The 22,250-nt window shown below is 40.5% G+C and overlaps 1 protein-coding gene across 2 annotated transcripts in view; it reads left to right on the plus strand.

Annotated features, from left to right (window-relative positions):
- The window catches only part of ptdss1b (phosphatidylserine synthase 1b), a 35,356-nt gene that overhangs the window by 9,595 nt on the left and 3,511 nt on the right, over window positions 1–22,250 (plus strand). The window contains exons 6-12 of one of the 2 annotated variants that reach the window (XM_007887899.2): window positions 3,540–3,691; window positions 3,890–4,031; window positions 8,171–8,283; window positions 9,021–9,086; window positions 11,641–11,740; window positions 19,426–19,494; window positions 19,835–19,907. In XM_007887899.2, coding sequence (XP_007886090.1) covers window positions 3,540–3,691; window positions 3,890–4,031; window positions 8,171–8,283; window positions 9,021–9,086; window positions 11,641–11,740; window positions 19,426–19,494; window positions 19,835–19,907 — 715 coding nt within the window. Of the gene's footprint in view, window positions 1–3,539; window positions 3,692–3,889; window positions 4,032–8,170; window positions 8,284–9,020; window positions 9,087–11,640; window positions 11,741–14,952; window positions 15,285–19,425; window positions 19,495–19,834; window positions 19,908–22,250 lie in introns of those variants that run through there. The other variant, XM_042346533.1, reaches the window with a different exon arrangement.

The following is a 22,250-nucleotide window of genomic DNA, read 5'->3' on the forward strand; positions in this document are numbered from 1 at the left end:
GTGAAAGAAAATAAGAGATTAGCGTTCCAACCTTCCATGATTTATAGTTTCTTTGCTGCCTTTTTTAAAAATAAAAAGCCTTGCCCTTAATATAAGAAATAATGTAATGTCATAAGTCACTCAACCCATAAAGCCCATTTCTTCCACAGACTATGTCCAGGTAAGCTGTTACGTCATGGACTCTGCCCAATTCACTTAACCTTCAGATGAAAGGTGTTCTCTGCTTGCCCTAAAGGTAAATAAAGATAGGCTTTTGAGTATGTGTCTACAGCCCTCCCTCTGAAACTCTCTTTCAACAACCCTTCCCCTTCCATTTCCACTTTCAGAACACAACTAAAGCCCTAATTCTTTGACTGTGCCTTCGGCCGTCTCTGTCCTAACTCAGGCTCCAACTCCAACTTTGAGACATCTTCCCTATTTGAAAAGTGGTGTGGTTTTTTTTGGTCAGCCGGGTGACTGATGCATGCGAAAACCCATCACCTTGCTTAAGGAAAGTGGTGTATAGTTGCAAATTGTTGGTAGTGTTGTCTAGGTTTTCATTATACATTATTGACTTGTTGGTGCAACATTTCCATGATCTCAGCAGCTCGGAAACCATTGTATTTGCACAACACAGAATCACATCTATCTGTATCTGTCCTTAAACACCTCTCAGCTTGTTCCCAACAGCTGGGAGGCTAACCACATATTTAGTACTCTGGATTTAAGGAGAACAGGCTGGGCTGGGGAGGAAACTGTCATAATGTAATTCTCTGGTTTGCATTCACTGGCTATGTTTATTTCTTCTCTCCTGAAGGCACTGACTTTTATTTACAGCAGTTCTGATATTTAATAGATTTGCTGGTAGCCTGGTTGACACTATCTTTCTTAGTCAGACTCCATCGCAGAGAGCATCACGCCTAGTTCTGAATATTGCAAATGCTGATAACTCAGCTTTTGGCTTTCGTGGCTTAGATTTTGTTGTATCCTAGCGTTTTGTGGATTCATTTGCTATTATGATTATCTTGCAGTCTAATGCAATAACTTTTAACACATAAAATATCTAGTTACTTATGTAAATCTATTTAACATTTATTTGGACTATTTCTTGTTGCTCTCATGTGGTTTGTGTTTAATTGGCAACGGTAGGTTGGCTTTCTGGTAATTGTCTGGCAACCATTTGCCTGAACTGCTTGTATCAGGTTTGACCGAATCATTGGGGCTCTGAGTGAAATCTAGTAAAACCCTTGCTCCTTTTCTGCAACTTGTCAGTAATTACCAATAAGTGTTTTTGTATCTGCACACAGCATCGACCCACAGACTAGATAGGGAGCTAAATAAAAACCTAAAATGAAGTAAACGACAGAGATTATAGGGAAAGCGTAAGTAAATGGAACTGAAAGGATCGCTCTTTAAAGAGCCAGCACAGATACGATGGCCCAGATTGCCAAATTCTATGGTTCTAACATGAAGTGAACTGTTGGTATGAAGTGAGTTGTTCTGGCTCCAAGATGACGTGCTTGTCAAAGGAATGTCAGAATCTACTCAGACAGTTCTCGGGTGTTCTCTGTAATCTAATTCCTTAACCGGGGGGTCCTCAGTGCTCCAGAGCATTGTTGATGACAGAACAGCCAGTGTGCTCGTTGCAACAGGAGGAGGGGCAGACTAAGAGCATGGATTCCTCCCATTTGGCATCTGTTATCCCTGCAAAGCTTTAATGGATTGGATGGTTATTGTTGGACAAATAGTAGTAAGCTTGCCAGACAGTGCTCTCAATGGTCAGTTATGTGGTTTTAGCTGGTTGGACTCCAGCAGGACACCAACATAGACTCTGGGCGGACTCAAGCCTTTGCTCTTGCCAACCTGTAGCTAACATTCTCCAGAATTGGTCAAGCAAGGCATCCCTCCAGAGGAGAGGGTGTGCAAATTTTCACATGTAAGTGGAACAATGTCTGGTTTGATTACTCTTAAGCGTGGTGATAGATTATTTCATGTGTCAGACACCCGACTGACTAAATAAAAACATAGAACAAAGCGCTTTATAAAGACTGAGTGGGAGTGAGTTAGAAAGAAAATGGGGAGGTAGGGAATAGGTGGCCAAAGACACAGTCAAAGAGAGCAAGGATGTCAGACTTGTTTTGAAAGGAGGGATGGAGATGGGGGGGATTATAGAAGAGAGTTTTAGAGCAGGTAAAAATCATGACTCTTGCCCATCACTCCTGTTTATTGTGCCAATAATCTGAAGGATATCAATTTTATCAGAATGACTGGGGAAAATGGGGAAATGAGAATTTGTGCCAAGACTTTCACATCACTTTACAGTACATCCTAATGGAGTGCTTTGTGACATTTTGACGTCATGATTAGGGATTATATCAAAAGGAAATATTATTATTATTGGTTGGCTGGTGGCACACACTTCAACTGAGGCCAGGTAGCATTTCCTAATTGCAGCTGTAAGTATTTCTGAAACTGACCAAGACACGTGGAATTGGGCTGCATAATGGGGAGAGAGCAGGGGAGTAGGACTGATAGGGTAGCACAGCCACTATGGGCTGAATGGCCTCCTGTGCTGTAAACTATGCTGTAAAACTACAGTGTTAGTTTTCTATCGGGCCATGGAGATTTTTTTCCTCTGGACAGTGAGCTCAAAATCTTCAACTTGGAGTGAAGACTCACAAACTTCTGAGTGCTACCAAGTGAGGTAAGCCAACATTGTAGAAGACGCACAAGGCTTGTTTGCACAAAGTTGACTAAGGAAGATGGGGTCGACAGTTTAGCAGAAATTTGAGAAGGGATCTGAATGCGTTTTGGATTTTGCAAACAGTACTGGTTGGACGAACATCAAAATGTGACTTGCAACTTCATTGAAAACCTGTGTTAGTTTGGCTTCAGTTAGAGCTAGTTCTAGCTAGGTTACATTAGGGCTGGTGTAATGCTTTTGTGTTGTGTGTGCTATAGTAATTACACTGCATCCACAATTGCTCTATGCAAATCTTATTTTTCTCCGCCAGTATTGAGCAGTTTATTGTTCAGAGGATTTGACTGTGAAGCATTTGACTCTGTTGGCTCCATCACTGCTTATTCACACTGTGATGCCATATTTGTATATTGTAGCACATTGTTTTTAGGGAATGCCACAACTGACAGGAAGTTGTGTTGGATTGAATGCTTTGTCCTGATGGTATTCTGGTGTAAAGCTTTGAGTTTCACACTGAGCATTTGTTTAGGAATAAAGCCGTTTAATGCTACATTAAAAGAATATGTGATTTCATGCAGAAAAAAATGCTGAAATGTTCTTTTAAAGTTGTGGGAATGGGTTGATCTACAAATATGGTCTTAACTAAGCTGTTTTATCAATCCTCAGATGGGCTTCTAGTTCAGACACTTTGGAGGGAAAGGGGGAAGAAAGGACTGGTGAAGTCTAACTATAAAAATTGGATATCTAACATTACCTATTTGCTTAAAGCCATAAGTTATTGAATTTCTATAAAGTGAAGTTGGTTCTTCTTACATACATGCATTCTCTTAATTTATTTGTATCTCTGTCTCCCTTTCAGCTCTTCTTCATGCATCTGTTGCCAAACTTTGCTGAATGCTGGTGGGACCAGATCATTCTGGATATCTTGCTCTGCAATGGGGGCGGCATTTGGTTGGGAATGGTGGTCTGTCACTTCTTAGAAATGCGGACTTATCACTGGGGAAGTTTCAAGTAAGTCTCCTCATCTACCAATGTTGGATGTTGTAAATATTTTCACTGTAAAGTGCAGCTAAAGTGATGAGATATTATAATTAATATATGACCAATGTTCAATAAGAATGATCTACAGTTGATCGTAGCCTTGGTTTTTTTGGGAAGATCTGTTTTATATTGGTATTATATTATTAATAAAAAGTCTATCTTTGTCAGGGCAATTCACACCACAAGTGGGAAGCTGAAGCGAGCAGTGCTGCAGTTTACTCCAGCCAGTTGGACATATGTCCGATGGTTTGACCCAAAATCTTCCTTTCAGAGAGTGGCTGGGATTTACCTCTTCTTGATTATATGGCAGGTAAGGAGTTGACCTGGAAAATATGCAATGTTTGTTACATGGATTCTTCTTTCCATTTCAGTGCAGCTGTCATCAAAGACAACTTGGGTCAGTAGCAATAGGTGTTTGCAAAAGGACCAAATTGTGATCAGCTGGTGTTTGACATTTGGAAATCAATCGCCATGCTTAAGAATATCCAAGCCAAACTACTGTATTGGAAGACACTTATGTATGAACATTTCTGTCTCCCCAGATTAATGTACCCTGCTTACTTATTCCCAGAGAGTTTAGATATAGGTTTATGACTGTTGGTGTTTAACTAGCTAAACTACACAGCTTGTCTTGTTAGCACTGGCAAGTTTCCTCCTGCTTGTCCATCTAGCACTATTAGAGCGTTGGCTCACAAAGTTAGTGGGAGCTGAGTAGGAACAGTCCCTGTCCCAGTCTGCTCCTCCAAGCCTTGCTAACAAGCCAGGCTGAGTCATCATCAACATCAGGAGTACTGCAGAACTGCCTGGCTCAGGAACTGGATTATCAAGAACAATACAATACAAATTTACATTTATATAGCACCTTTCATATCAGGAGAAAATCCCAAGGTACTCTGGTATTCTGTTGTGCATGTCAGCTTGTAACCAACTGAGCCTTAGAGACTCTTGCTTACTTACTCCCAAAGGAGACAAGGCAGTTGTTGTTCATTAGTCTTCTGATGAGTGCAGGTTTCATTTCTCAGACTTAGCAAAATAATTGCCTTAGATTGAATAGTACCTGTGAAGGTTATTATTTTTGGACATCATTCTTTGCTGTTTTAAAAAAAAGTTTGCTTTTTTATTCCATCACATTTGCACTACTCATGAATAACACTACATTGTTGGAGGTTGATCTATTGAGGTTACTGTGATCTGGTGGGAAGTTGTTATGATTGCTACTATCAGGGCCTCTCCCTTCCACCGCCCCCTCCCCTCTGAATTAATCTTTTCCTACAAAACTGATTTCTTGTTTGTCCTGGCCAATTTTATGTGTCAGTTTGGCTCAGTTGATAGCTCATTTGTCTCGAGTCAGAATGTTGTGGGTTTAAGTCCCATGTATTGAGTGCAGTGCATGGGTTGTGCTGTATCGTCAGAGGTGGCTTCCTTCAGGTGAGATGTTAAACCACGATTCTGTCTGCCTGTTCCAAGTTGAAAGATCCTATGGCAAAGAGAAGGGAGTTTCTCCCGATGTCTAGGCCAATAATCCTTTTAAGTAAAATTAGTCATTCACTTCATGACTAATTGTGGGACATTGCTGTGCACAAATTGACTGCCACATTCACCTACAAATAATCTCTTCATTTCACAATAAATCCCCTGTGGCGCTTTGAGATGGCCTCACAAAGTGAAAGGCACTGTAACAAATGCAAGGATTACAATTAAATGCAAGGATTTTCATACATTTTACAAATTCACCAAGTGAACAGAATAATTGATTATTTATGTCTTTCTTGACTTAGATTGGTATTTATCTGTTTAACACTTCAAATTACCATTAAAGTGAAGCTTTTGAGATGATTTGACCAGATGATGCTATAACATGTGAAATATAAATATTGCTTAAATTCTGATCGCTGGTAAAAAGTTACTCTTAACAGTTTGTTCTTCTATTGTACATTAACACATCACAATATGGGAGCAGTGGACTGCAGTGTAGAGCACCCTGTTCTTGGATGTTGAGGTGAAGAATATTTAATGGAGATTGCTCTCTGACACTGCTCATGTACCTTTTCATGCAGCTAGCACAGAAAGCATAGTTACTGGTGCTTACTGACTGATTCCAAGACAATTATTTAAAAATAAATGTAAATCTCCTTTCTCTCCTTCATCTGTAAAAGTGGATGATTTCAGTGTATTTGGCAGTGGAGCTCTGCAAAGCTTCACATGGAATAAATTTCAAATGCAGTTAAGTTAGATGTAGCTAATACTCTCCAGACTCGTGAAGGTTCGGAGTCAAAAAGCTTGAATCTCGTTTGAGTTCCACAAACATTCTTATCTGCATTTCTCAGTCTTGTTTAATCCCCACCCACAGTGTGCAGTGGAACAGAAGCAGAGAATCCATCCAGTTTCTTATGATTAGTCTGTTTTCTGGACCTGGGATTTAGCTGTCGGGATCACAGTAGTTGGGTTAATTATATTCCATATGTTTACTGCTCACAGCTCGACCTTTAGTGTCAATCAGTGTGTGGCTTTCTGACCTTATAAATAATGCAAAACAATGAACTTCGCTTTCACCTCCATTTAAAACCTTTGTAATTTGTCTGCCTTCAATCTGATTTTTAATGAGAATAAATTGATCTATTTAACGGGTAGGCCTCGTGGTTCAATCGTCTGAATTTTTAAAACTTTCCAACTGCTGTAATTTGTATCCCTTTCCAGTCCTTTTGTAGTTATAATAATGATGTGTGAGAGTGCCATACTCCTATTGCAGTCACTCTTTCTGATACCCAAGTCTAAGTTTTTGGCTGATGATTGACTTTCCCTGGCTCAGACACGGCCCGGCCCAATCATCATTCAGGAGTGGGAAGGAAGCTGATCCTTTTATTCTCTATGGAACCACTGACTAACTTCAGCGAAGTGACTGCTATTTTTGGGAGACCTGAAAAGCTTGGGATGAGGAACTAAACATTCAGATACCTCCTATAAAGTTGGAATTTTTTTTCTCTCTTTGATTTGTCACTCGATCCAGGTGATGAGTCTGTAAATCATTGAACAACATACTTTTCCTCTACACTTTGCACTTGAGCAGAACTGTTCAATAACACTCCGTCCCCAAAGTACCCATAAGTTCTGCTTTTTGGGTGCGAGGGGTTAAATCCAGGGATGATGTTAAATTCCATGATTCATGTAGTTTTATCAGTCTTTTACCCAAGAGGTTAACCCTCAAAGTGAACATATGTGCTTGTCTGGCAAGCACGTCTGCTTGCAATCTTTAATCAGCAACTTTGTGGCTTTACAATAATGTAGTCCCATCTCTGATGCCAATCAGAAGACCCACGTCCAAAATGTGTGCTGGGAACACAGAGAAATAATGAAAGCGGGTGGAAAAACTAATATTACTTTTAGTTTTTTTTAGAGAACCAGCTATACGTTACAAAGAATGGAAAATACATTGCACAAGATTTGAAGAGATCAAGAAGGCCTTTTGGCTCATTTTTATAATAATAATCCTTGCATTTGATCTAGTGCCTTATCATGTCTTCAAGATGTATTAAAGTGCTTCACAGAATATGCTGTAAAGTAAATTGTCTGTATATTTTGTGGGTGAAATCTCATCTTTCCAGAGTACTCTCTATTATAGCAACAGTATTTCTTAATTGAGCTTGATCCTCTAGGAGGATGGGTGGAGAGCCAGTGAAGCCATGCGAGGATGGGGGTAATTGGCTCACTGAGCTCAGTTCAGGAGTGGACATGAGCTGCAGAGTTCTGTATAAATTGCAGCTTGTGGAGGGAAGAATTTGGAGTTAGCACAGTCAAGCTAAATCATAATGAAGGCATATTATTTTTAATTATTAGGGGAGAGGTGCCAAATGCTTCTTTTTTGAACTTCTGTGTATATGGCATACTAGCTGTACCAGCAACACTTGCAACCAAAGAATCCAATATGGAATGTAGATTGACACATAGAGAGAGATTTTGTCTTTATCTATACTCCTGTGGGAGGACTTCTGTGGGAGAACTCAGTGGGTGGGCTTGGCGCTTTAGAAATGTAATTTTGTTGTTTCCATTGCTTAGCTTTGTCTGTGTTCTTTATTTTGTTCCTGCTTCTTGGCTACATGTGTGCACTGTGATGCAGGATGCCACAGCGCCACGGTCAACCAGCGCGGCTGCCAGGTGTAACTGCAGTGAGAAACGCAAAACTGAATATAACTCATGAAATGAGATACCTGAAAACAAATATGCCCATGTCTCTCCCAGTTGCAAGACCTTTACGATGACGTATAAATCATATCTCTACGTCAATTGGTTATTGAGATCCTTCTTGAAGCGCAGCCAGACATTGTCGTTTTATTAGTATAAACTAATATATAAGATAGCAAACTACTGTTTTAAAAAAAAGTTAATTTGAAGTGTTTTGAGAATATTAATCTTACAATTATTTGTATCTATTTTTTCAATGTTCTTATTTAGCTGACGGAACTTAATACCTTTTTCTTGAAACACATATTTGTGTTCCAAGCCTGCCACCCACTGAGTTATGGTAGAATCCTCTTCATTGGTGTGATCACAGCTCCAACTGTACGGTAAAGCAAAGCAACTTTTGTTTCTTAAACCTGTGGCACATCAACCTGCTAATGCATGATTGTCATTTGGACAATTTATTTTAATGTCTGTAGAAGTGTAATGGGCATTGAAAGCTACTTTAGGTGAGGGTAAAAGAAGAAATCCTCAAAGTGAATCAAATGTTGTCATCACCTGATGCCCCCACCTACCAGCCACGTGGAGTGGGACACCCAGTTGTTGATTTCTCCTGTTTTCCCCTCCCCCAAACTGGCTGCTGAAGCCAATTGTAGCTTTCATATTGTCTTATCTGAATTCAGCTAATTCCATGTACCATATATGAATGTTTGAGCAAACCTGGACTTCCATTCTCTTTATTCTGGGACTTCCTTGCTCTTTCAGCCATTTGCTGGATAAACTCACTGAGCCATTGGGTCCAGCTGGTGGTACTCAATTATTCACATAATTAGACTAGAAATTGCCGCTGTAGACATTTTCAACTAATTTGCATTGAAAACAAAAGGCTAGTTGATGAAGTTCATGTCCGTTCAATTGCCTCGGTAACTCCATGGTAATTGTACATCTCAGTGCAAATATTGGCCCTGAACTGTTCACGAACTCATTTCCTTTAAAACTCAAACTAAAACAAAATGAAATCTCGATCTGCCAATCTATATAAACAAGAAGGGTTTGACTTGTACATCATGCTTTTTGTAACATATGAAGGAACTGTTCATTTCTACTTGTGTCTTGTTCACAGACAGTATTATGCATATCTCACAGACACTCAGTGCAAACGGGTTGGGACTCAATGCTGGGTATTTGGGTAAGTATTTTCTCCCTCCATTTCATTTTTTTAAAAAGAAGATGACTTTCGTACCACTTTTGTTCCAAAATGTTTCTTTTAACAATTGGTTTAAAAAAATAGTACAACAACTTGTATTTATGCAGTGCTCTTCATGTCAGGTAAAGTCTTTGAGTGCTTCACAAGGAAGGGGTTGGACATGGAGCAAGGGGGAAGTGGTCACAGGTGTGTTTGAAGAGGTAGGTTTAAAGGCAGCACTTAGACAGAGAGAAAGATGTAGTGGAAGGCAGATACAGATGTGATGTGAGTAATTTAGGGGAGTAGAATCTAGTAACAAGGATGCTATGGTATGTGGAGGATGTACCCTGATCATCTAATCCTAGAGCATTTAGGCAGAGGTTGGCAAGGGCTGGGGCTTGGGGACCCCAGAGTGTGCACTGGATGAGATATTGTTGGGGTTTAACCAGAAAATCTATACCTTACATTGCAACCATTGTCTGGTAAACTTCCTGCTGCTCAGTCAGCCTGTTCCACCTTGTGTGTATGAGTTTTGGTTTGAAGGATTAATAGGAGCCAGCTGGGAAGAATCCCTGCCCCCAGTTACTCAGTTGCCCCTCCAGGTCCTGCTGATGAGTTAGGCTGGCTTTATCTGTTAACCAGCTTGGGAGTCCAGCCTCAAAGAAAACTAACTACTGAGACGCCATAGAGGATCAAATTGATTCTACTATTCAACTGTCAGACACAAAGGAACCAGCTCAGTTCCAAAGTGACCCAACTTAACTCCTTCACTCCTTTGGGTCTGGAGTCCGGTAGCGTTGTGGTTAGTACGCTCACCTCGCAATCGAGAGGACCCGGGTTTGATTCCCAGGTGGGACGAAACCTTAGGCAAGTTTACTAAATCCACGTGCCTCTGTTTACCTAGCAGTAAGTAAGAACGCGGTTGTTATTCGATTGGTGGATCCCTTTCTGGCAATAATATTTCCTCAAATAAAATAATAATAATTTTGGTCACCCACAACTGTTTGTGGGATACTGCTGTGCATAATTGGCTGCTGTGCTTCAGGATCCTGGACTCCTTTAAAAACACTTCTATCTATAACGGGAAGATGGTGGGATGGATAGTCTGGAAAAATAGGTTGAATGGGCCAAAGCACCTTTACCCAAATCTTTTTATGATCTTGGGTGTAGGTGTACAAGAAAGTACTGTAGTTTTCCAAAATAGGAATCACAACCTTGGTTACAATCTTAGCACCCTCTGCTGGCTGATCTCTGTGTTTCGTGCACTGAAAACAGACTGGGATTCCGGTATTTCCATCAATCAAATGAAAAACAGGAATGAAATTCATTGCTTTCCGATTTCAAATGTGGCCTAAATAGTCCTAATTCTGATCAATAAACGCCATAAAGAGAGTACATCACTGGAAATCTAATGTGTTTTTATTCCGGAAATACAGATATTTGAAGACTCCTAGGCCTTTCTTGGCTTGGGTCCAGCTCTACAATAATACAATAGTATCTCAATTACAGGAACAAGAGAACTCCAGTACAATTTTCATTTCCCACATTTCCTAATCGTTTTTATGACCAAGATCAACAAAAAGGGTGTAATTTCCTGCAAAATTAAGACTAACTGACAATTCACCAGAAGCTAAAATGCCTATCAACTTTAGAACCTTTTAACATTATTGGAGGGAAGCCTTTCATCTATTGTGGCTGTTTGTTAACCCAGATCCCTATTTATATGATAAATACCACTGAGGTGCATTGAAAATTCTTTGACAAATGTTGCCCTCTTGCATCCTGGCAGTCTTTCACACAAAACAAAAACTCTTGCCAGTAGCAAACAACAACAACAACTTGCACCTATATAGCGCCTTCCCCGCAGTGTAGCGTCTTAGAGCGTTTACAAGGTCAAGGAAGGCAAACTTGATCAGCTAGATTCTTGCATCTATTCCAGGAGCATTAGCTCCTTAGATGCTGAGGAAAGTGGCCTGGCAAAGCCTCCTGCAGATTGATGCTATTTCTCCTTCCCTCCGCGATGCCTTCACGGGTACAGCTATTACCAGGAGCTTAGTGTAGTGAGGGGAAGGGAAACTGATTCACAGCATTGGCAGTAGTGTTGTGAGTTGGGGCTGTGGCTGTATGTTTTTAAATTAATACAGATTCCCTGGAGATTGAAAGTAAATGTTTCTTATCCAATCCGGATTTGAATAATTCTTTCCACTCTGCTCTGTTTTATGTGATGCAAAGAAAACCAATTAGCCTTTAGGTCTGAAAATTATCTTAGTGATCACTATAAATACTTTGAGGTTTCCAATTGGTGCTCATTTGGCTTTTGATAAAATTCAGTGGATTTTCCGATGTGCATCCTTGTGTATTTTGGACTTCCTAATGTTAAGTGCATTTCCTGATGTCCAACTGCAACAATAATTTTACATTTATATAATTTCACAGAGCCAACGGGGAGATGGGGGTGGTACTCAAATTCCAATTCAAGGCTGTTTGACCCCAGAACTGGCTGTCATTCAGACATCATAAGTTAACTCTAACTTAACTTTTCTTTTGATGTGAACAGTGCCATTGCCTTTCTGGAAGCGATTGTGTGCATTAAGTTTGGTCAAGACTTATTCTCCAAGACCGTGGGATTGTACGTCATTCTTTGGCTTGTGTGCATGGTAAGAATACTTAATTATTGATATATCCTATTAATTCTGCATAAAAATTTTCAGGTGCATTTTTCTCTTTTTCCTTTGTTTCACTCCCCCCCCCCCTTCAAATTTTCTCCCCTACTTTCTTGCTATTGTTAGTTGTCCCGTATAGTTCCATGAGTGCTGGGGACCCTCTGGGTGCCCATTCTTTACCTGGAAGCCTGGACAGTAAGTATTTGAGTTCATGGGCGTTACAGCTTATCTGAATCCTAATTGATTCTGACACAACAAGTCATGGTCATTGGGTACTGATTAGAACCCTGGTTTCTCTGACCCCAAGCCACAGTTCACCCGAAGCTTGTTCCACACCTGACCTTGTACACTATAACGAACCATATTGAATGATCAGAGGTTGCTAACTAAAGGCTAGCCATTCCCTTCATCGTGGGTCTTCATTATTTTCTGATCCACTGGAGCCTAAAATGCGCTCTACTTGCATCACGGTTGAGTGAAAAACAGCCTGTGATGTAAACAGCGTTTTCTTCAGGAGATGCCGGCAGCCTGTCAATCAGGGCTCGCTCATCAAGTTGGAGCCAAGCTCGGGTGAGGCTATATGCCATTTGGGGCTTTCCCAAAGTGAGTGCTGTTCACATCAAACTCTTTTGCCTGTGATCAGCACCAATGAAGCAAGTGGAATGTTGTCTAGATGCTCATTATTGGGATTAGTTACAGGAGCTTCTCCTGCTCTCCCTCAGACTCCACTGCTTTCCACTCTTCCGCCATGCTCTCTTTCCACTTCCTCCCACTCCATCACTGTCTGCCAGGCTCCCATTCTATACAGCCGCCAGGATCCCCCCCACCAACTCTACTTTGCTCTTGGGTTTCCTCTTCTCCCCCCTCCCTCCACCATGTGCAGAAACAAAGTTCCTGGCTTTCAGTTTTTTTAAATAGATTTTAACATTTCCTAATCGCTTGTTACAAATTGTATATCTATAAGTTGGCTTCTCCACCCTCTTGGTTTTCTATTGTTCTATGAGTCTGGAGATTAATATCTGTTGTAAATTGGGATATTTTCCATCCTCCTCACTGGTAGAATTTCCAATCCTTGTTAATTAACTCTTTTTTCCAATTGGTCTAAGTTGTTTGTAGCAAGGTTGGATTAATCTGAAGTTTAACTTTGCTTCTGTGGGCTTGGGAAAGGGGAGTGGGGGGGAGAAATGTTTAAGTTTTTCTCCTGTGGTTGGTTGCGTGCCCCCCACTAATGACCCCTCAGGGATAGGTTAGAGTCCACAGTAGGAAAGGTTGTATTGTACATGGTATTTTAGTGAAATTGGCTTGAACTCAATGGCCTTTTCCGGTTCCCTAATGTCCTTTGCTAATTAAAAAAAGGTCAATTAAGTGCCAACCTGTGGATCTGGATTGAGTGTAGGAGCCTGGGGATGTCCTAGTGGGTGTAGGCAAGAGGGTATGGCCTGTCTGTGGATTGGTATTAAACTGGTAATCCCACTTAGACAAACTATAAATATAGTGGGTGTGGGAACTGGAAATAGCACACTGGTGCAGTAGGGAACATTCTTCTGTGGTTGCAGTTAAAGCACGTTGTTGGAATAAAATAGGAGGAACTTTACCCTCCATTTGCCAACGTGTCCTGTGTCTGTTCTGGCATTGGGTATCGTGGAAATAGTTTTGTATAGTCGTAGACATGTGGCTTCAAATTCACAGTCACTGCACTTCACTGTAAAACCCCATGAAGTGCTTTAAGAAGTTCAGATGATATAAAGCACTATATCAAGTGCAAGGATTATTTATTTTCTAAAACTAGTTTCTTGCAAAATCCTTTTTTGAAAAAACAATTGCTAAACTGTTGAAATGTGAAGGGATCGGGAGAAAAGTTCTGTACTTTATTGTGAGTTCACATACAGTTCCTTCACTTCTTGAGTTGTTCAAAGTCAGTCCAGACCCATTCTGTCTGTCTGAACCCAGCCACTCCCCCCCGTAAATACTTATAATTACCAGCCGACTTCAGAAAGAAGTCTCAGCTGGGTGAGATGAAGAGTATTCTTCTAAGATTGAACTCCAGGCCCATTGTCAGAGTAGAGAGATTTAACTTGACCCTAAGTTTATGGAACAGAAAGTGGAACAATTCTTTAGAACTTTCGTTTGCCCGAAATTTTCAGCTCTTGATAGCAATTACTTATGAAGCTCTTTGAGATGTTTTGACATTAGAGACTGTACAAATTTATATTTACATAAATAGTTTGTTTCACCTTGCGAGGATGGAGTGGTAGGTTTTGGTGCACGGCAGCCAGATATGGTGATGGATCTTTGGGTTGGATTTAAGTGCAAGAGATATTAGGTATATTATTGCAGATTCTCCTCCCTCAAGTGATTATTCATCATGTGGGAACTGTGACCACGTTAAATGCTAAAATTTGTCATTCTTTTTCCCTCTTGCTGCAACTTTAGACTGAAATCAGGTCACTATATTTAGCAATCAATGTTAAATAACCCCCCATTCAGTGCTGGTGGGCTATTTGAGCCCAATTGTTTCCCTGTCCAATATGCATACTTCCAGCAGCAGGGGTTTGGGATATAACTTGAGAACAGGAGCATTGATTTTTTTTTGTCCTAGATAAACCAGGGCTTGAGCCTCAGTGAGATTCCTGGGAAAAGGGAGGCAAAAAAAAACAATTTACCAAGTTGAAGTGAAACCCAGCCATGTGAAACATTATTCCTTATTGACCTAAGTGATTAATTCCCTGCAGGCTTCCCATACATTAATTTCACGTGGTGTCAAGACTCCATTCACTTGCCATGCTTTTGGTTCTAAAAATAACTTGTTTTGATCTTTCAGAAAAAGTAGTTTCCGGTTTAGAAATTGAGAAATGCTCCAATTCTTCAAGTCCGCCCCTTTAGAAATATGAGTTTATTTTACCCTTCAAAAGGTTGCAATTAGTTGGGAAAAAATTGTGTTTTTAAAAAAAAGTAAAAATAATAGCATGGAATCCCATTTTTTTTNCTGTCCCCGGGTTCCCCGGCCGAGCATTAGCGATTATATTCCATGCCTTACCTGCTCATTTCTGAGGAACTAGTTGCCATTTTAGTGGGTGGGGGAGGGGAACTAGCCTATTATTGACTTCAAGTCTAAACTTATCTTGATCTTTCTAAATACTTTTTGTGTTTTTTTTCCAATTTAATTTTTTTTGGAATGTTGACCGTGACCTCCTGGTTTTCTAAAGATGGCTGCCCTGTTCACCATAATGATCTTCATGACTGCAGCCTCAATACATCTAAGGAAGCTATCAGACAGACAGTCAAAATACAAACTCTCTCGGGATTAACCCTCCAGAAATAGATATACGGCAGTTCAGATTTTTTTATATATATATATAAAAAAAAGTCTTGTGTATTTAATTTTTTTCTTTTTAAAAACTAGTTTTTGAATGCAGTTTGTCTGCTTGTGAATCTAATTTATATGAAATGCTTTGAACCCTTTAAAGCTTCCATTCCAGAAGACAATCGATTTTATTGTTTGTACTGCATGAGTAATTAAATACTTTTATAATCTGCAGTCTCTTTGTACTGGGTGAGATTTCAATACCAAAGCTGCAGCACACAGCAAGCTGTTTCACAAATTCAGAGTAATTATTTTTTTAAAAACCACCAAACATTGATCTGTGAGGTAAGGCTGTATCGGTACTGGCTTGGCTCATTTGCTAGCATTCTCACCTCTGAGTCTGAAAGTCCCACATAAGGTCTTTGAACTTAGTTTTGAGCAATCCAGTGGATTCTTGGTGGGGGGAAGGGCGGGGGACTGAATCGTCAGAGGTGCTGTCCTTCAGCTGAGAAGTTAAACCAAGATCCTGTCTGCCTGTTCGGGTGGATGTTGAGGTCCCAAAGCATTATTTGAAAAGAGAGGGAATTTCTCCCGGTGTCCCGACCAACAATCCTGCAGATAAAAATTGGTCATTCACTGCTAGGCTGTTTGTAGGACATTGCTGTGTGCTATTTGGCTGCTGTGTTTACTTACAAATACACAGACACTACACTACACAGTAAATCTTTGAGATGTTTTGATGATGTGATGGGGTGTGATATCGAATGTAAGGATTAATGTGAAATTCCGGTGTGTTTTTCAAAAGGTGCTAAAAATATTTTAACATTGTAAATCTATTCACTGCTTCAATCTATTCAGCTATTCAAGCCTTCTGAAAATGACACTTCATAGGTACTGAAATGCAGAAATATAATTTTTTCAGTTCAGTAGATTTCCTGATTGGAAATTTTATTGCTTGCAGAAAAGTGAGCCACATGCTGAATGGTTGCGTTAAAAAATACAGTTAGCAATGCTAAAACTTGTGCTGCAGTCATATAGCTCTGCAATCTATCTCTCCCCATACCTTTTATCCCAAACCAAATGTGAATATACATTCCAGGGAAGATCCCAGGACCCTGCGAAAACAGAAAGATGTTTCTCCTTGTGTCCCGACCAACAATTCCCCAGATAAAATTTGGTGATTCATTTCATGATTGTTTGTGGGATATTGCTGTGTGCCAATGGGCTGTCGCATTCATCCACAAATATAGTCACTCCGCTTCACAGTAAAATCCTGTGAAGCGCTTTGAGACATCCTGATGGGAACAGCGTAATACCAAACGCAACGATTATTATTAATTAAGTTATTTTTCTTTTCAGTTTTGTCTTTGGGGAAACAACAAACTTTTCAGTTTGTGATGCAGTGCATATATAGATATGCTGTAGCACTGGGTCTATGCCTTTTAAATGAAACAAGTAGTGGGTCTTTAGAATAAAATGGGCTTTAGTATTTTAGTCTGAGGGTCTGTTGTGAAAGACTAAGATTCCAAGGGTGGATTATAATAGTGCATGACACGCTTTCAAGTTTAGGCTTTCAACTTGCACTGATCTGTCACTAGACATCCTAGAGATGGAATTGGTATCACGGTGGACACATCCATTTGCCAAATCCCCTCACACAAGGAGCTGGATTTATCGGTGTTGAGTAATACAATACAAAATTACTTTGTGTAGCACCTTTCAATTTGGGAGGACGTCCCAGGGAGCTGGGCAGTCATGGATTTGAACCCGAGCGGGGGTGGGGGGTGCGGTGGCCGAAGGCATGGTTGAAGAGGAGGGTCTTGGCACTTGCCTTGGAAGAGGCAAGGGAGGGAGCGAGGCGAAGGAAATGTGGAATGGAGTTCCAAAGGGTGGGGGCAGAGGCTGAAGGCCCGACCGCTGATGTTCGGGCGGGATGGGCGGGGGAAGTGGAGTAATCCTGGTACATGGCATTGGACTTGAACCTCTAGAACGTCAAGGTATCTGGCACATTACCACACTGAAGGCAGATGTCCATTGAATAGCTGATGAGGAAACTAAGGCTTGGGACGACAGCTGCTAGAAGCCGTTACCTAGGAATCCATGTTCATATATCCAAGACTTATTATCCAACTTGATTGTCCTCAGAGAGGTAAGCAACTACTGCTCCAACTCTACTCCCAACTATTAGAATCATCCCACAATGGGAAGGGATGTGTATCCAATGTGTGGGCAGGAGGATGGTGGCAGTACTCTAATGCACTTTGTGCTAAGTTGTGTAGCTCACCAGGAAGCTTGCAGGGAGTTTTTGGTCCTCCATAGTCTGGCTCCTGAGCCAGGCAGGTCCACAGTCCTGCAGGGCATTTCTGGTGACTAACCAGCCAGCCAGGCTTGTCGGCAAGACTTGGAGGTTAACCTACAAGCCAAAGCCCTAATGGGTAGGGTGTTTCTCACTGGACAAGTGACGAGAAACTTGCCAGACAATACTCTGTCGCAAGCTGTGCACCTCTAGTTGGATGGAATTCCAGCAGTTCCTCAATGCATACTCTGGAGTCCCTACATTTGGCTCTCACCAACCTTAGTCTACTTCTTTTTGGAATTATGTCAGCAGGATTCATCCTTCTGGGGAAGAGTGTGCAATCCTTTCCAGACATGATGAAATTGCCATGCATAAGTGCTGTGCACTCTGTTTAATTTGGATGCTCTTAAGCAAGACAATGGGTTTTTAAGTCTGTCCGAAACCTGGCTGACTAAACAAAGCCTATCACTTTGAAATATTAAGATGCACAAGGTATTTGTGCTATATCTGAGGTCATCCTTATTTGGACTCTAGACGCAATAAAAGTAAACCACAATCGCTAATTGGAGGAAAACCATAATATAAGATGTCCAGGGAATATTGATATGTCAGGGGCTGACAAATGTTTATTTGACTCATGTAACCACACTTGAAGATAAATGATTGTGAAAGGATTGCCATTTTGGGATTGCCTTTGTTAGCATTTGGCAGGGAAGCATATGACCATGTTCCCAGTAGACGAGACCCAATAAATGTCTGTAATGACATAAATTGATATTATTGCCTCTAATGGCAGATTTTGATTATTCTTCTAAACCCTGTCTCCAGCCACATGATCTATTTGAACAGCTTGGTTTGGGCGTTTCCGTTAATTATTTTACCTTTTCATAAATTCAAAGCATTTGGTGACTTTTGCTGCTTCCATCTAGTTGGTATATGTCCAAATATTTTTTAATAGATTTTATTAGGTCACCAAAGCTATGGACACAACTATGCTCTGTGGGTGATACTATTGGTAAACTATTTCATGCTGCGCTGTTAAATGTATAATTAATGACATTTATAAAGAAAAAGAAGTGTATTGCCAGACAATTTTGCCCAAATGTGTTTCAGTTCTGCTGAATTGGTTTTATGTGCATATGTATTGGTGCTGAAAACACATTTCAGTAATAAACCTTTTTGGGCATCAGCAATAGTTTTATTGTTGTAACAACCTCATAGTGTACGAGTCTGATACTTTCTACTGTAGTATTGTGAGTTGCTATATTGTTGAAGGTGTCGTTTTTTTCAGATGAGACAAACTGAGACACCTCTGCCTGTTCAGGTGAATATTAAAGATCCCATGGCATCATTTGAAAAGAGAAGGGAATTTCTCCCTGTGGCCTGGTCAACAGATATTTCCTCAGATAAAATTAGACATTCACTTCATGGCTGATTGTGGGATATTGCTGGGCACAAGTTGGCTGGCAGGTTTGCCTGCAAAATGTACAGTCACTACACTTTCCAGTATATCCCGGAAGGCACTATATTAAATTCAAGGAAAGAATTGTTATTATATAAGTAAACTGATTTCTTTAATAAGAATCCCTTTCCAAGAGACTTTAACGGGGGTCTAAAATGCTGGATTTGTACCAGGATTTGTAAATATCCCACAAGTAAGTGGATGTGTGTCCCACTAACGAGCTGGAATTCCTCCCTGAGGAGCAGCAGAACATCAGGACAGACAGCAATCCAGAGGGTTAATGTAACAGAGTTCGATTATCTGCAAGATTCAATATTTTTAAATCTATAAACCATGTGGGATTTGGGGATAATTGTTAGGCTCTTGTGCAAGCAATCACTGAATGGTTAGCATTCAGCTAGTAGGAACTTTTGCTTGTCTCTGCAAGGAGCTGCTCGTATGGAATAACTCCAAAATTGGCAGGTGTTTCAAATGCAATAAATAGGCGGAAGAAGGAGCAAGATGGAGAGTTACCCTCATTATTGAAATGCCAACAAAGCAGGGTTTTACAGTATTTGGTGTCAGGCCATAAAAGGTGAGTTGCTGCAGCATCTGAAAAGGCTTCTTATTCTTTCCAGGCTTTGATTACCTTCCTGTGCCTCTATGGAATGGTCTGGTACGCTGAATATTATGGACAACGGTACAAGGTAAGTTTTTAAATACAAGTTTGTGTCTGTGAGACAATCTCTTCTGTTAGCCTGTGTATCATGGGCGGGGACTTCGGGCATTGTGAGTGGGGTTTGGTGTCAGAAGGACATTCAACCAGTAGGAGATGTAATTGTTTAGCGTTTATTAATTGGATCAATGTTAATCTGAAATGCTGGGGCGAGCGTTCATTATTCAAAGCACAAGTGAAGGCGATCATGTGTCAGCATGAGTTCAGTGCTGGAACATAATGGCATAAGCCTGTGGCTGCTCTGGTTTCCAACATTCCTGAACATTTTTTTTTACTGGCTTCACCGGGGAATTTATTTTCTTTTCTTTTAGACCTTTTCCGAGTGCGAAGACTCAATCAACAGCCCTGACTCCTCACCGATACATTCCGAGATCTTCGCTAAAGGTGTGTATTTATATAGGAACACGTTGTGTTGCTTCTGTAGGTAGGTTTCTAGTTGGTTAGCTTTCAAAGTACTTGGGAGATGTGATTCTACGAGTAAGTGGTAGCATAAATCTTATGTCTAAGGGCAGTGTGATTATGGCAACTGACTGAAGTACCAAATAAAGCAAATCCTTCCTCAGAAAATAGATCAGTGAGTTCAGCAATATCCATAGTAACAGCACTCCTTCCTTAATTCCCTCATTTCTGCTGCAGAGAATGGGCAAACTACATTGAAATGATATCAAAGAAAAGCAAGTATGCTTTAAAGTGGGTGTGCAGTGTTGTTGATTTGTTTAAAGGTCCAATCGCAAGGCATCACAAAACATGAAGGGACATGTGAGTCATGGGGTTTAAGAGACACTGCTTCGAAACCCACTCCACCTCACGTGGCAGGTGATCCCGAGTATCCTTGGGGTGTTGGCTTACTGAAAATGTTTTGACTATTTTGGTAAGACTGCTTGATAGCAGGGGAGAAGCAGGAATGTATCCTTTCATCCAAGTTGACTGGTTATTTAGCTGAACAAATTGGCTTGTTGCCTGTCTGCCAACTGCGCTGATGTGTGCACTTAATTGCTATGCTCTGTGTGATCCAAAAGGATGCTGCCAGTTAGAGCTCCTTGGACACCTCTGACAGCCAGAGGAAACTTCAGGGCAGGTTTCAGTGTTTGTACAGATGTACTGTTGCAATCAGAGACTGGACTTGTGAAGGATTGTTCCAGTAATTCTAAATCTGAATTTGAAAAACGATTTGATGCACAATTTTCAAACCAAGAAAAACACCAATGATGTTAACAACTTCATTTTTAGACTTTGTAAAGTAACATTTAAACTTTTGAATTAAAAAAAATTGTGAAACGATGCTCGAAATTCGATGCTAGAAATTAATTACACCTTCAGATTTTAAGATTGAATAAATGGAGAAGTGTGTTTTGAACTGTACTCTGAGATTCTCACTTGTGTGGGACATCTTCTGAATCTTAATTTCCTTGACCAGTCATTTGCCCAGTGCCAAGTAAGTGACAAAAAAGAGCAGCAATGAGAGACAGCCTGTTGGTGCATTAATGCAGTTTTATATCATGCTTTAGTATGTCAACTTCTCAAAAAAGTCTGGTGACTATGCATTTAACATAACATGTAGGAGCAGGAGTAGGCTATTCGGCCCTTCGAGCCTGCCCCGCCATTCAATCATGGCTGATCTTCTAATCTAACTCCAGCTAATAACCTGACCCTGCCTTATCCCCATATCCCTTAATCCCTTTTGCAATAAGAAATCTATCTATCTCAGTCTTGAAGGCTAACTTGGCAACCAATTTTTCCACAGCAAAGTGAATGACCAACTATTGAGAGGTTGTTGGCCAGGACACCAGGGGAAACTCTGTTCTCTTTTCAAGTAGTTCCATGGGATCTTTAATATTCACTTGAACAGGCAGGTGGAACCTCGGTTTAATGTCTTATCCAAAGGTCGGCACCTCCAATAATATAGCTGTCCATCAGCATTGCAGTTTAGTATCAGTCTTTGATATGGGACTTCAACCCACAAATCTCTGATCCAATTGAAATAGGAAAAAAAGTTTTTTTAAAAAAGAGTGCAATTTCTATTTGATTTGTTCCCGCCCTTTTAAATCAAATTTAATATAATTTGGATCATTTGCAAATATCCTGCATTGCTTTCAAATTCCACTGTTTGTAATGTTTACTGTTATTCATTATAATCATAGTTCTATGTTGAGACATTATTTGAAAAGAGAAGGAAGATTCTCCCATTGTACTGGCCAACAATCTTCCAAATAAATTGGTCATTTATCTCTGAGCTGTTTGTGGGACAATGCTGTGAATTACATCAGAAGTTTGCATTTATATTGCGCTCTCCACTCTGGGTGCCATCCAAGATCACTTAACAATGGCGGAGCCCGATGCTGAGCCAGGGAAGGGGGATAGTGACCATAGGCACCGTCGAAGAGGAAGATCTTTAGGCGCTCACACAAGCGCTCTCATACACATCCACAGTGATTCCAACCTCCAACCCGAGAGACATTAACTTACAAAGGGTACCTGCAGTTTGTGTGTGCAGAACTATCCACATTATCCCATGTGAAATGATTCCAGTCTCTTCTGTGTTTAGACACCTCAGCAGAAGTTGAATCATACTGAAGTTTAAGCCTACTGAAAACTCAGTCCTAAGGAGACTGTTTTTACTCCACGTTTAGAAACCCCTCAAATACTGGAGCTGCACAGCAATCGGATCAAAGAGAAAGGCCAGCTAAGGTTTCAGGTGTGACACTGATAATGTCATTACCTGCATTG

The sequence above is a fragment of the Callorhinchus milii genome, unplaced genomic scaffold, assembly GCF_018977255.1.
Source record: "Callorhinchus milii isolate IMCB2004 unplaced genomic scaffold, IMCB_Cmil_1.0 Scaffold2, whole genome shotgun sequence".
In the NCBI taxonomy this organism is placed as follows: Eukaryota; Metazoa; Chordata; class Chondrichthyes; order Chimaeriformes; family Callorhinchidae; genus Callorhinchus; species Callorhinchus milii.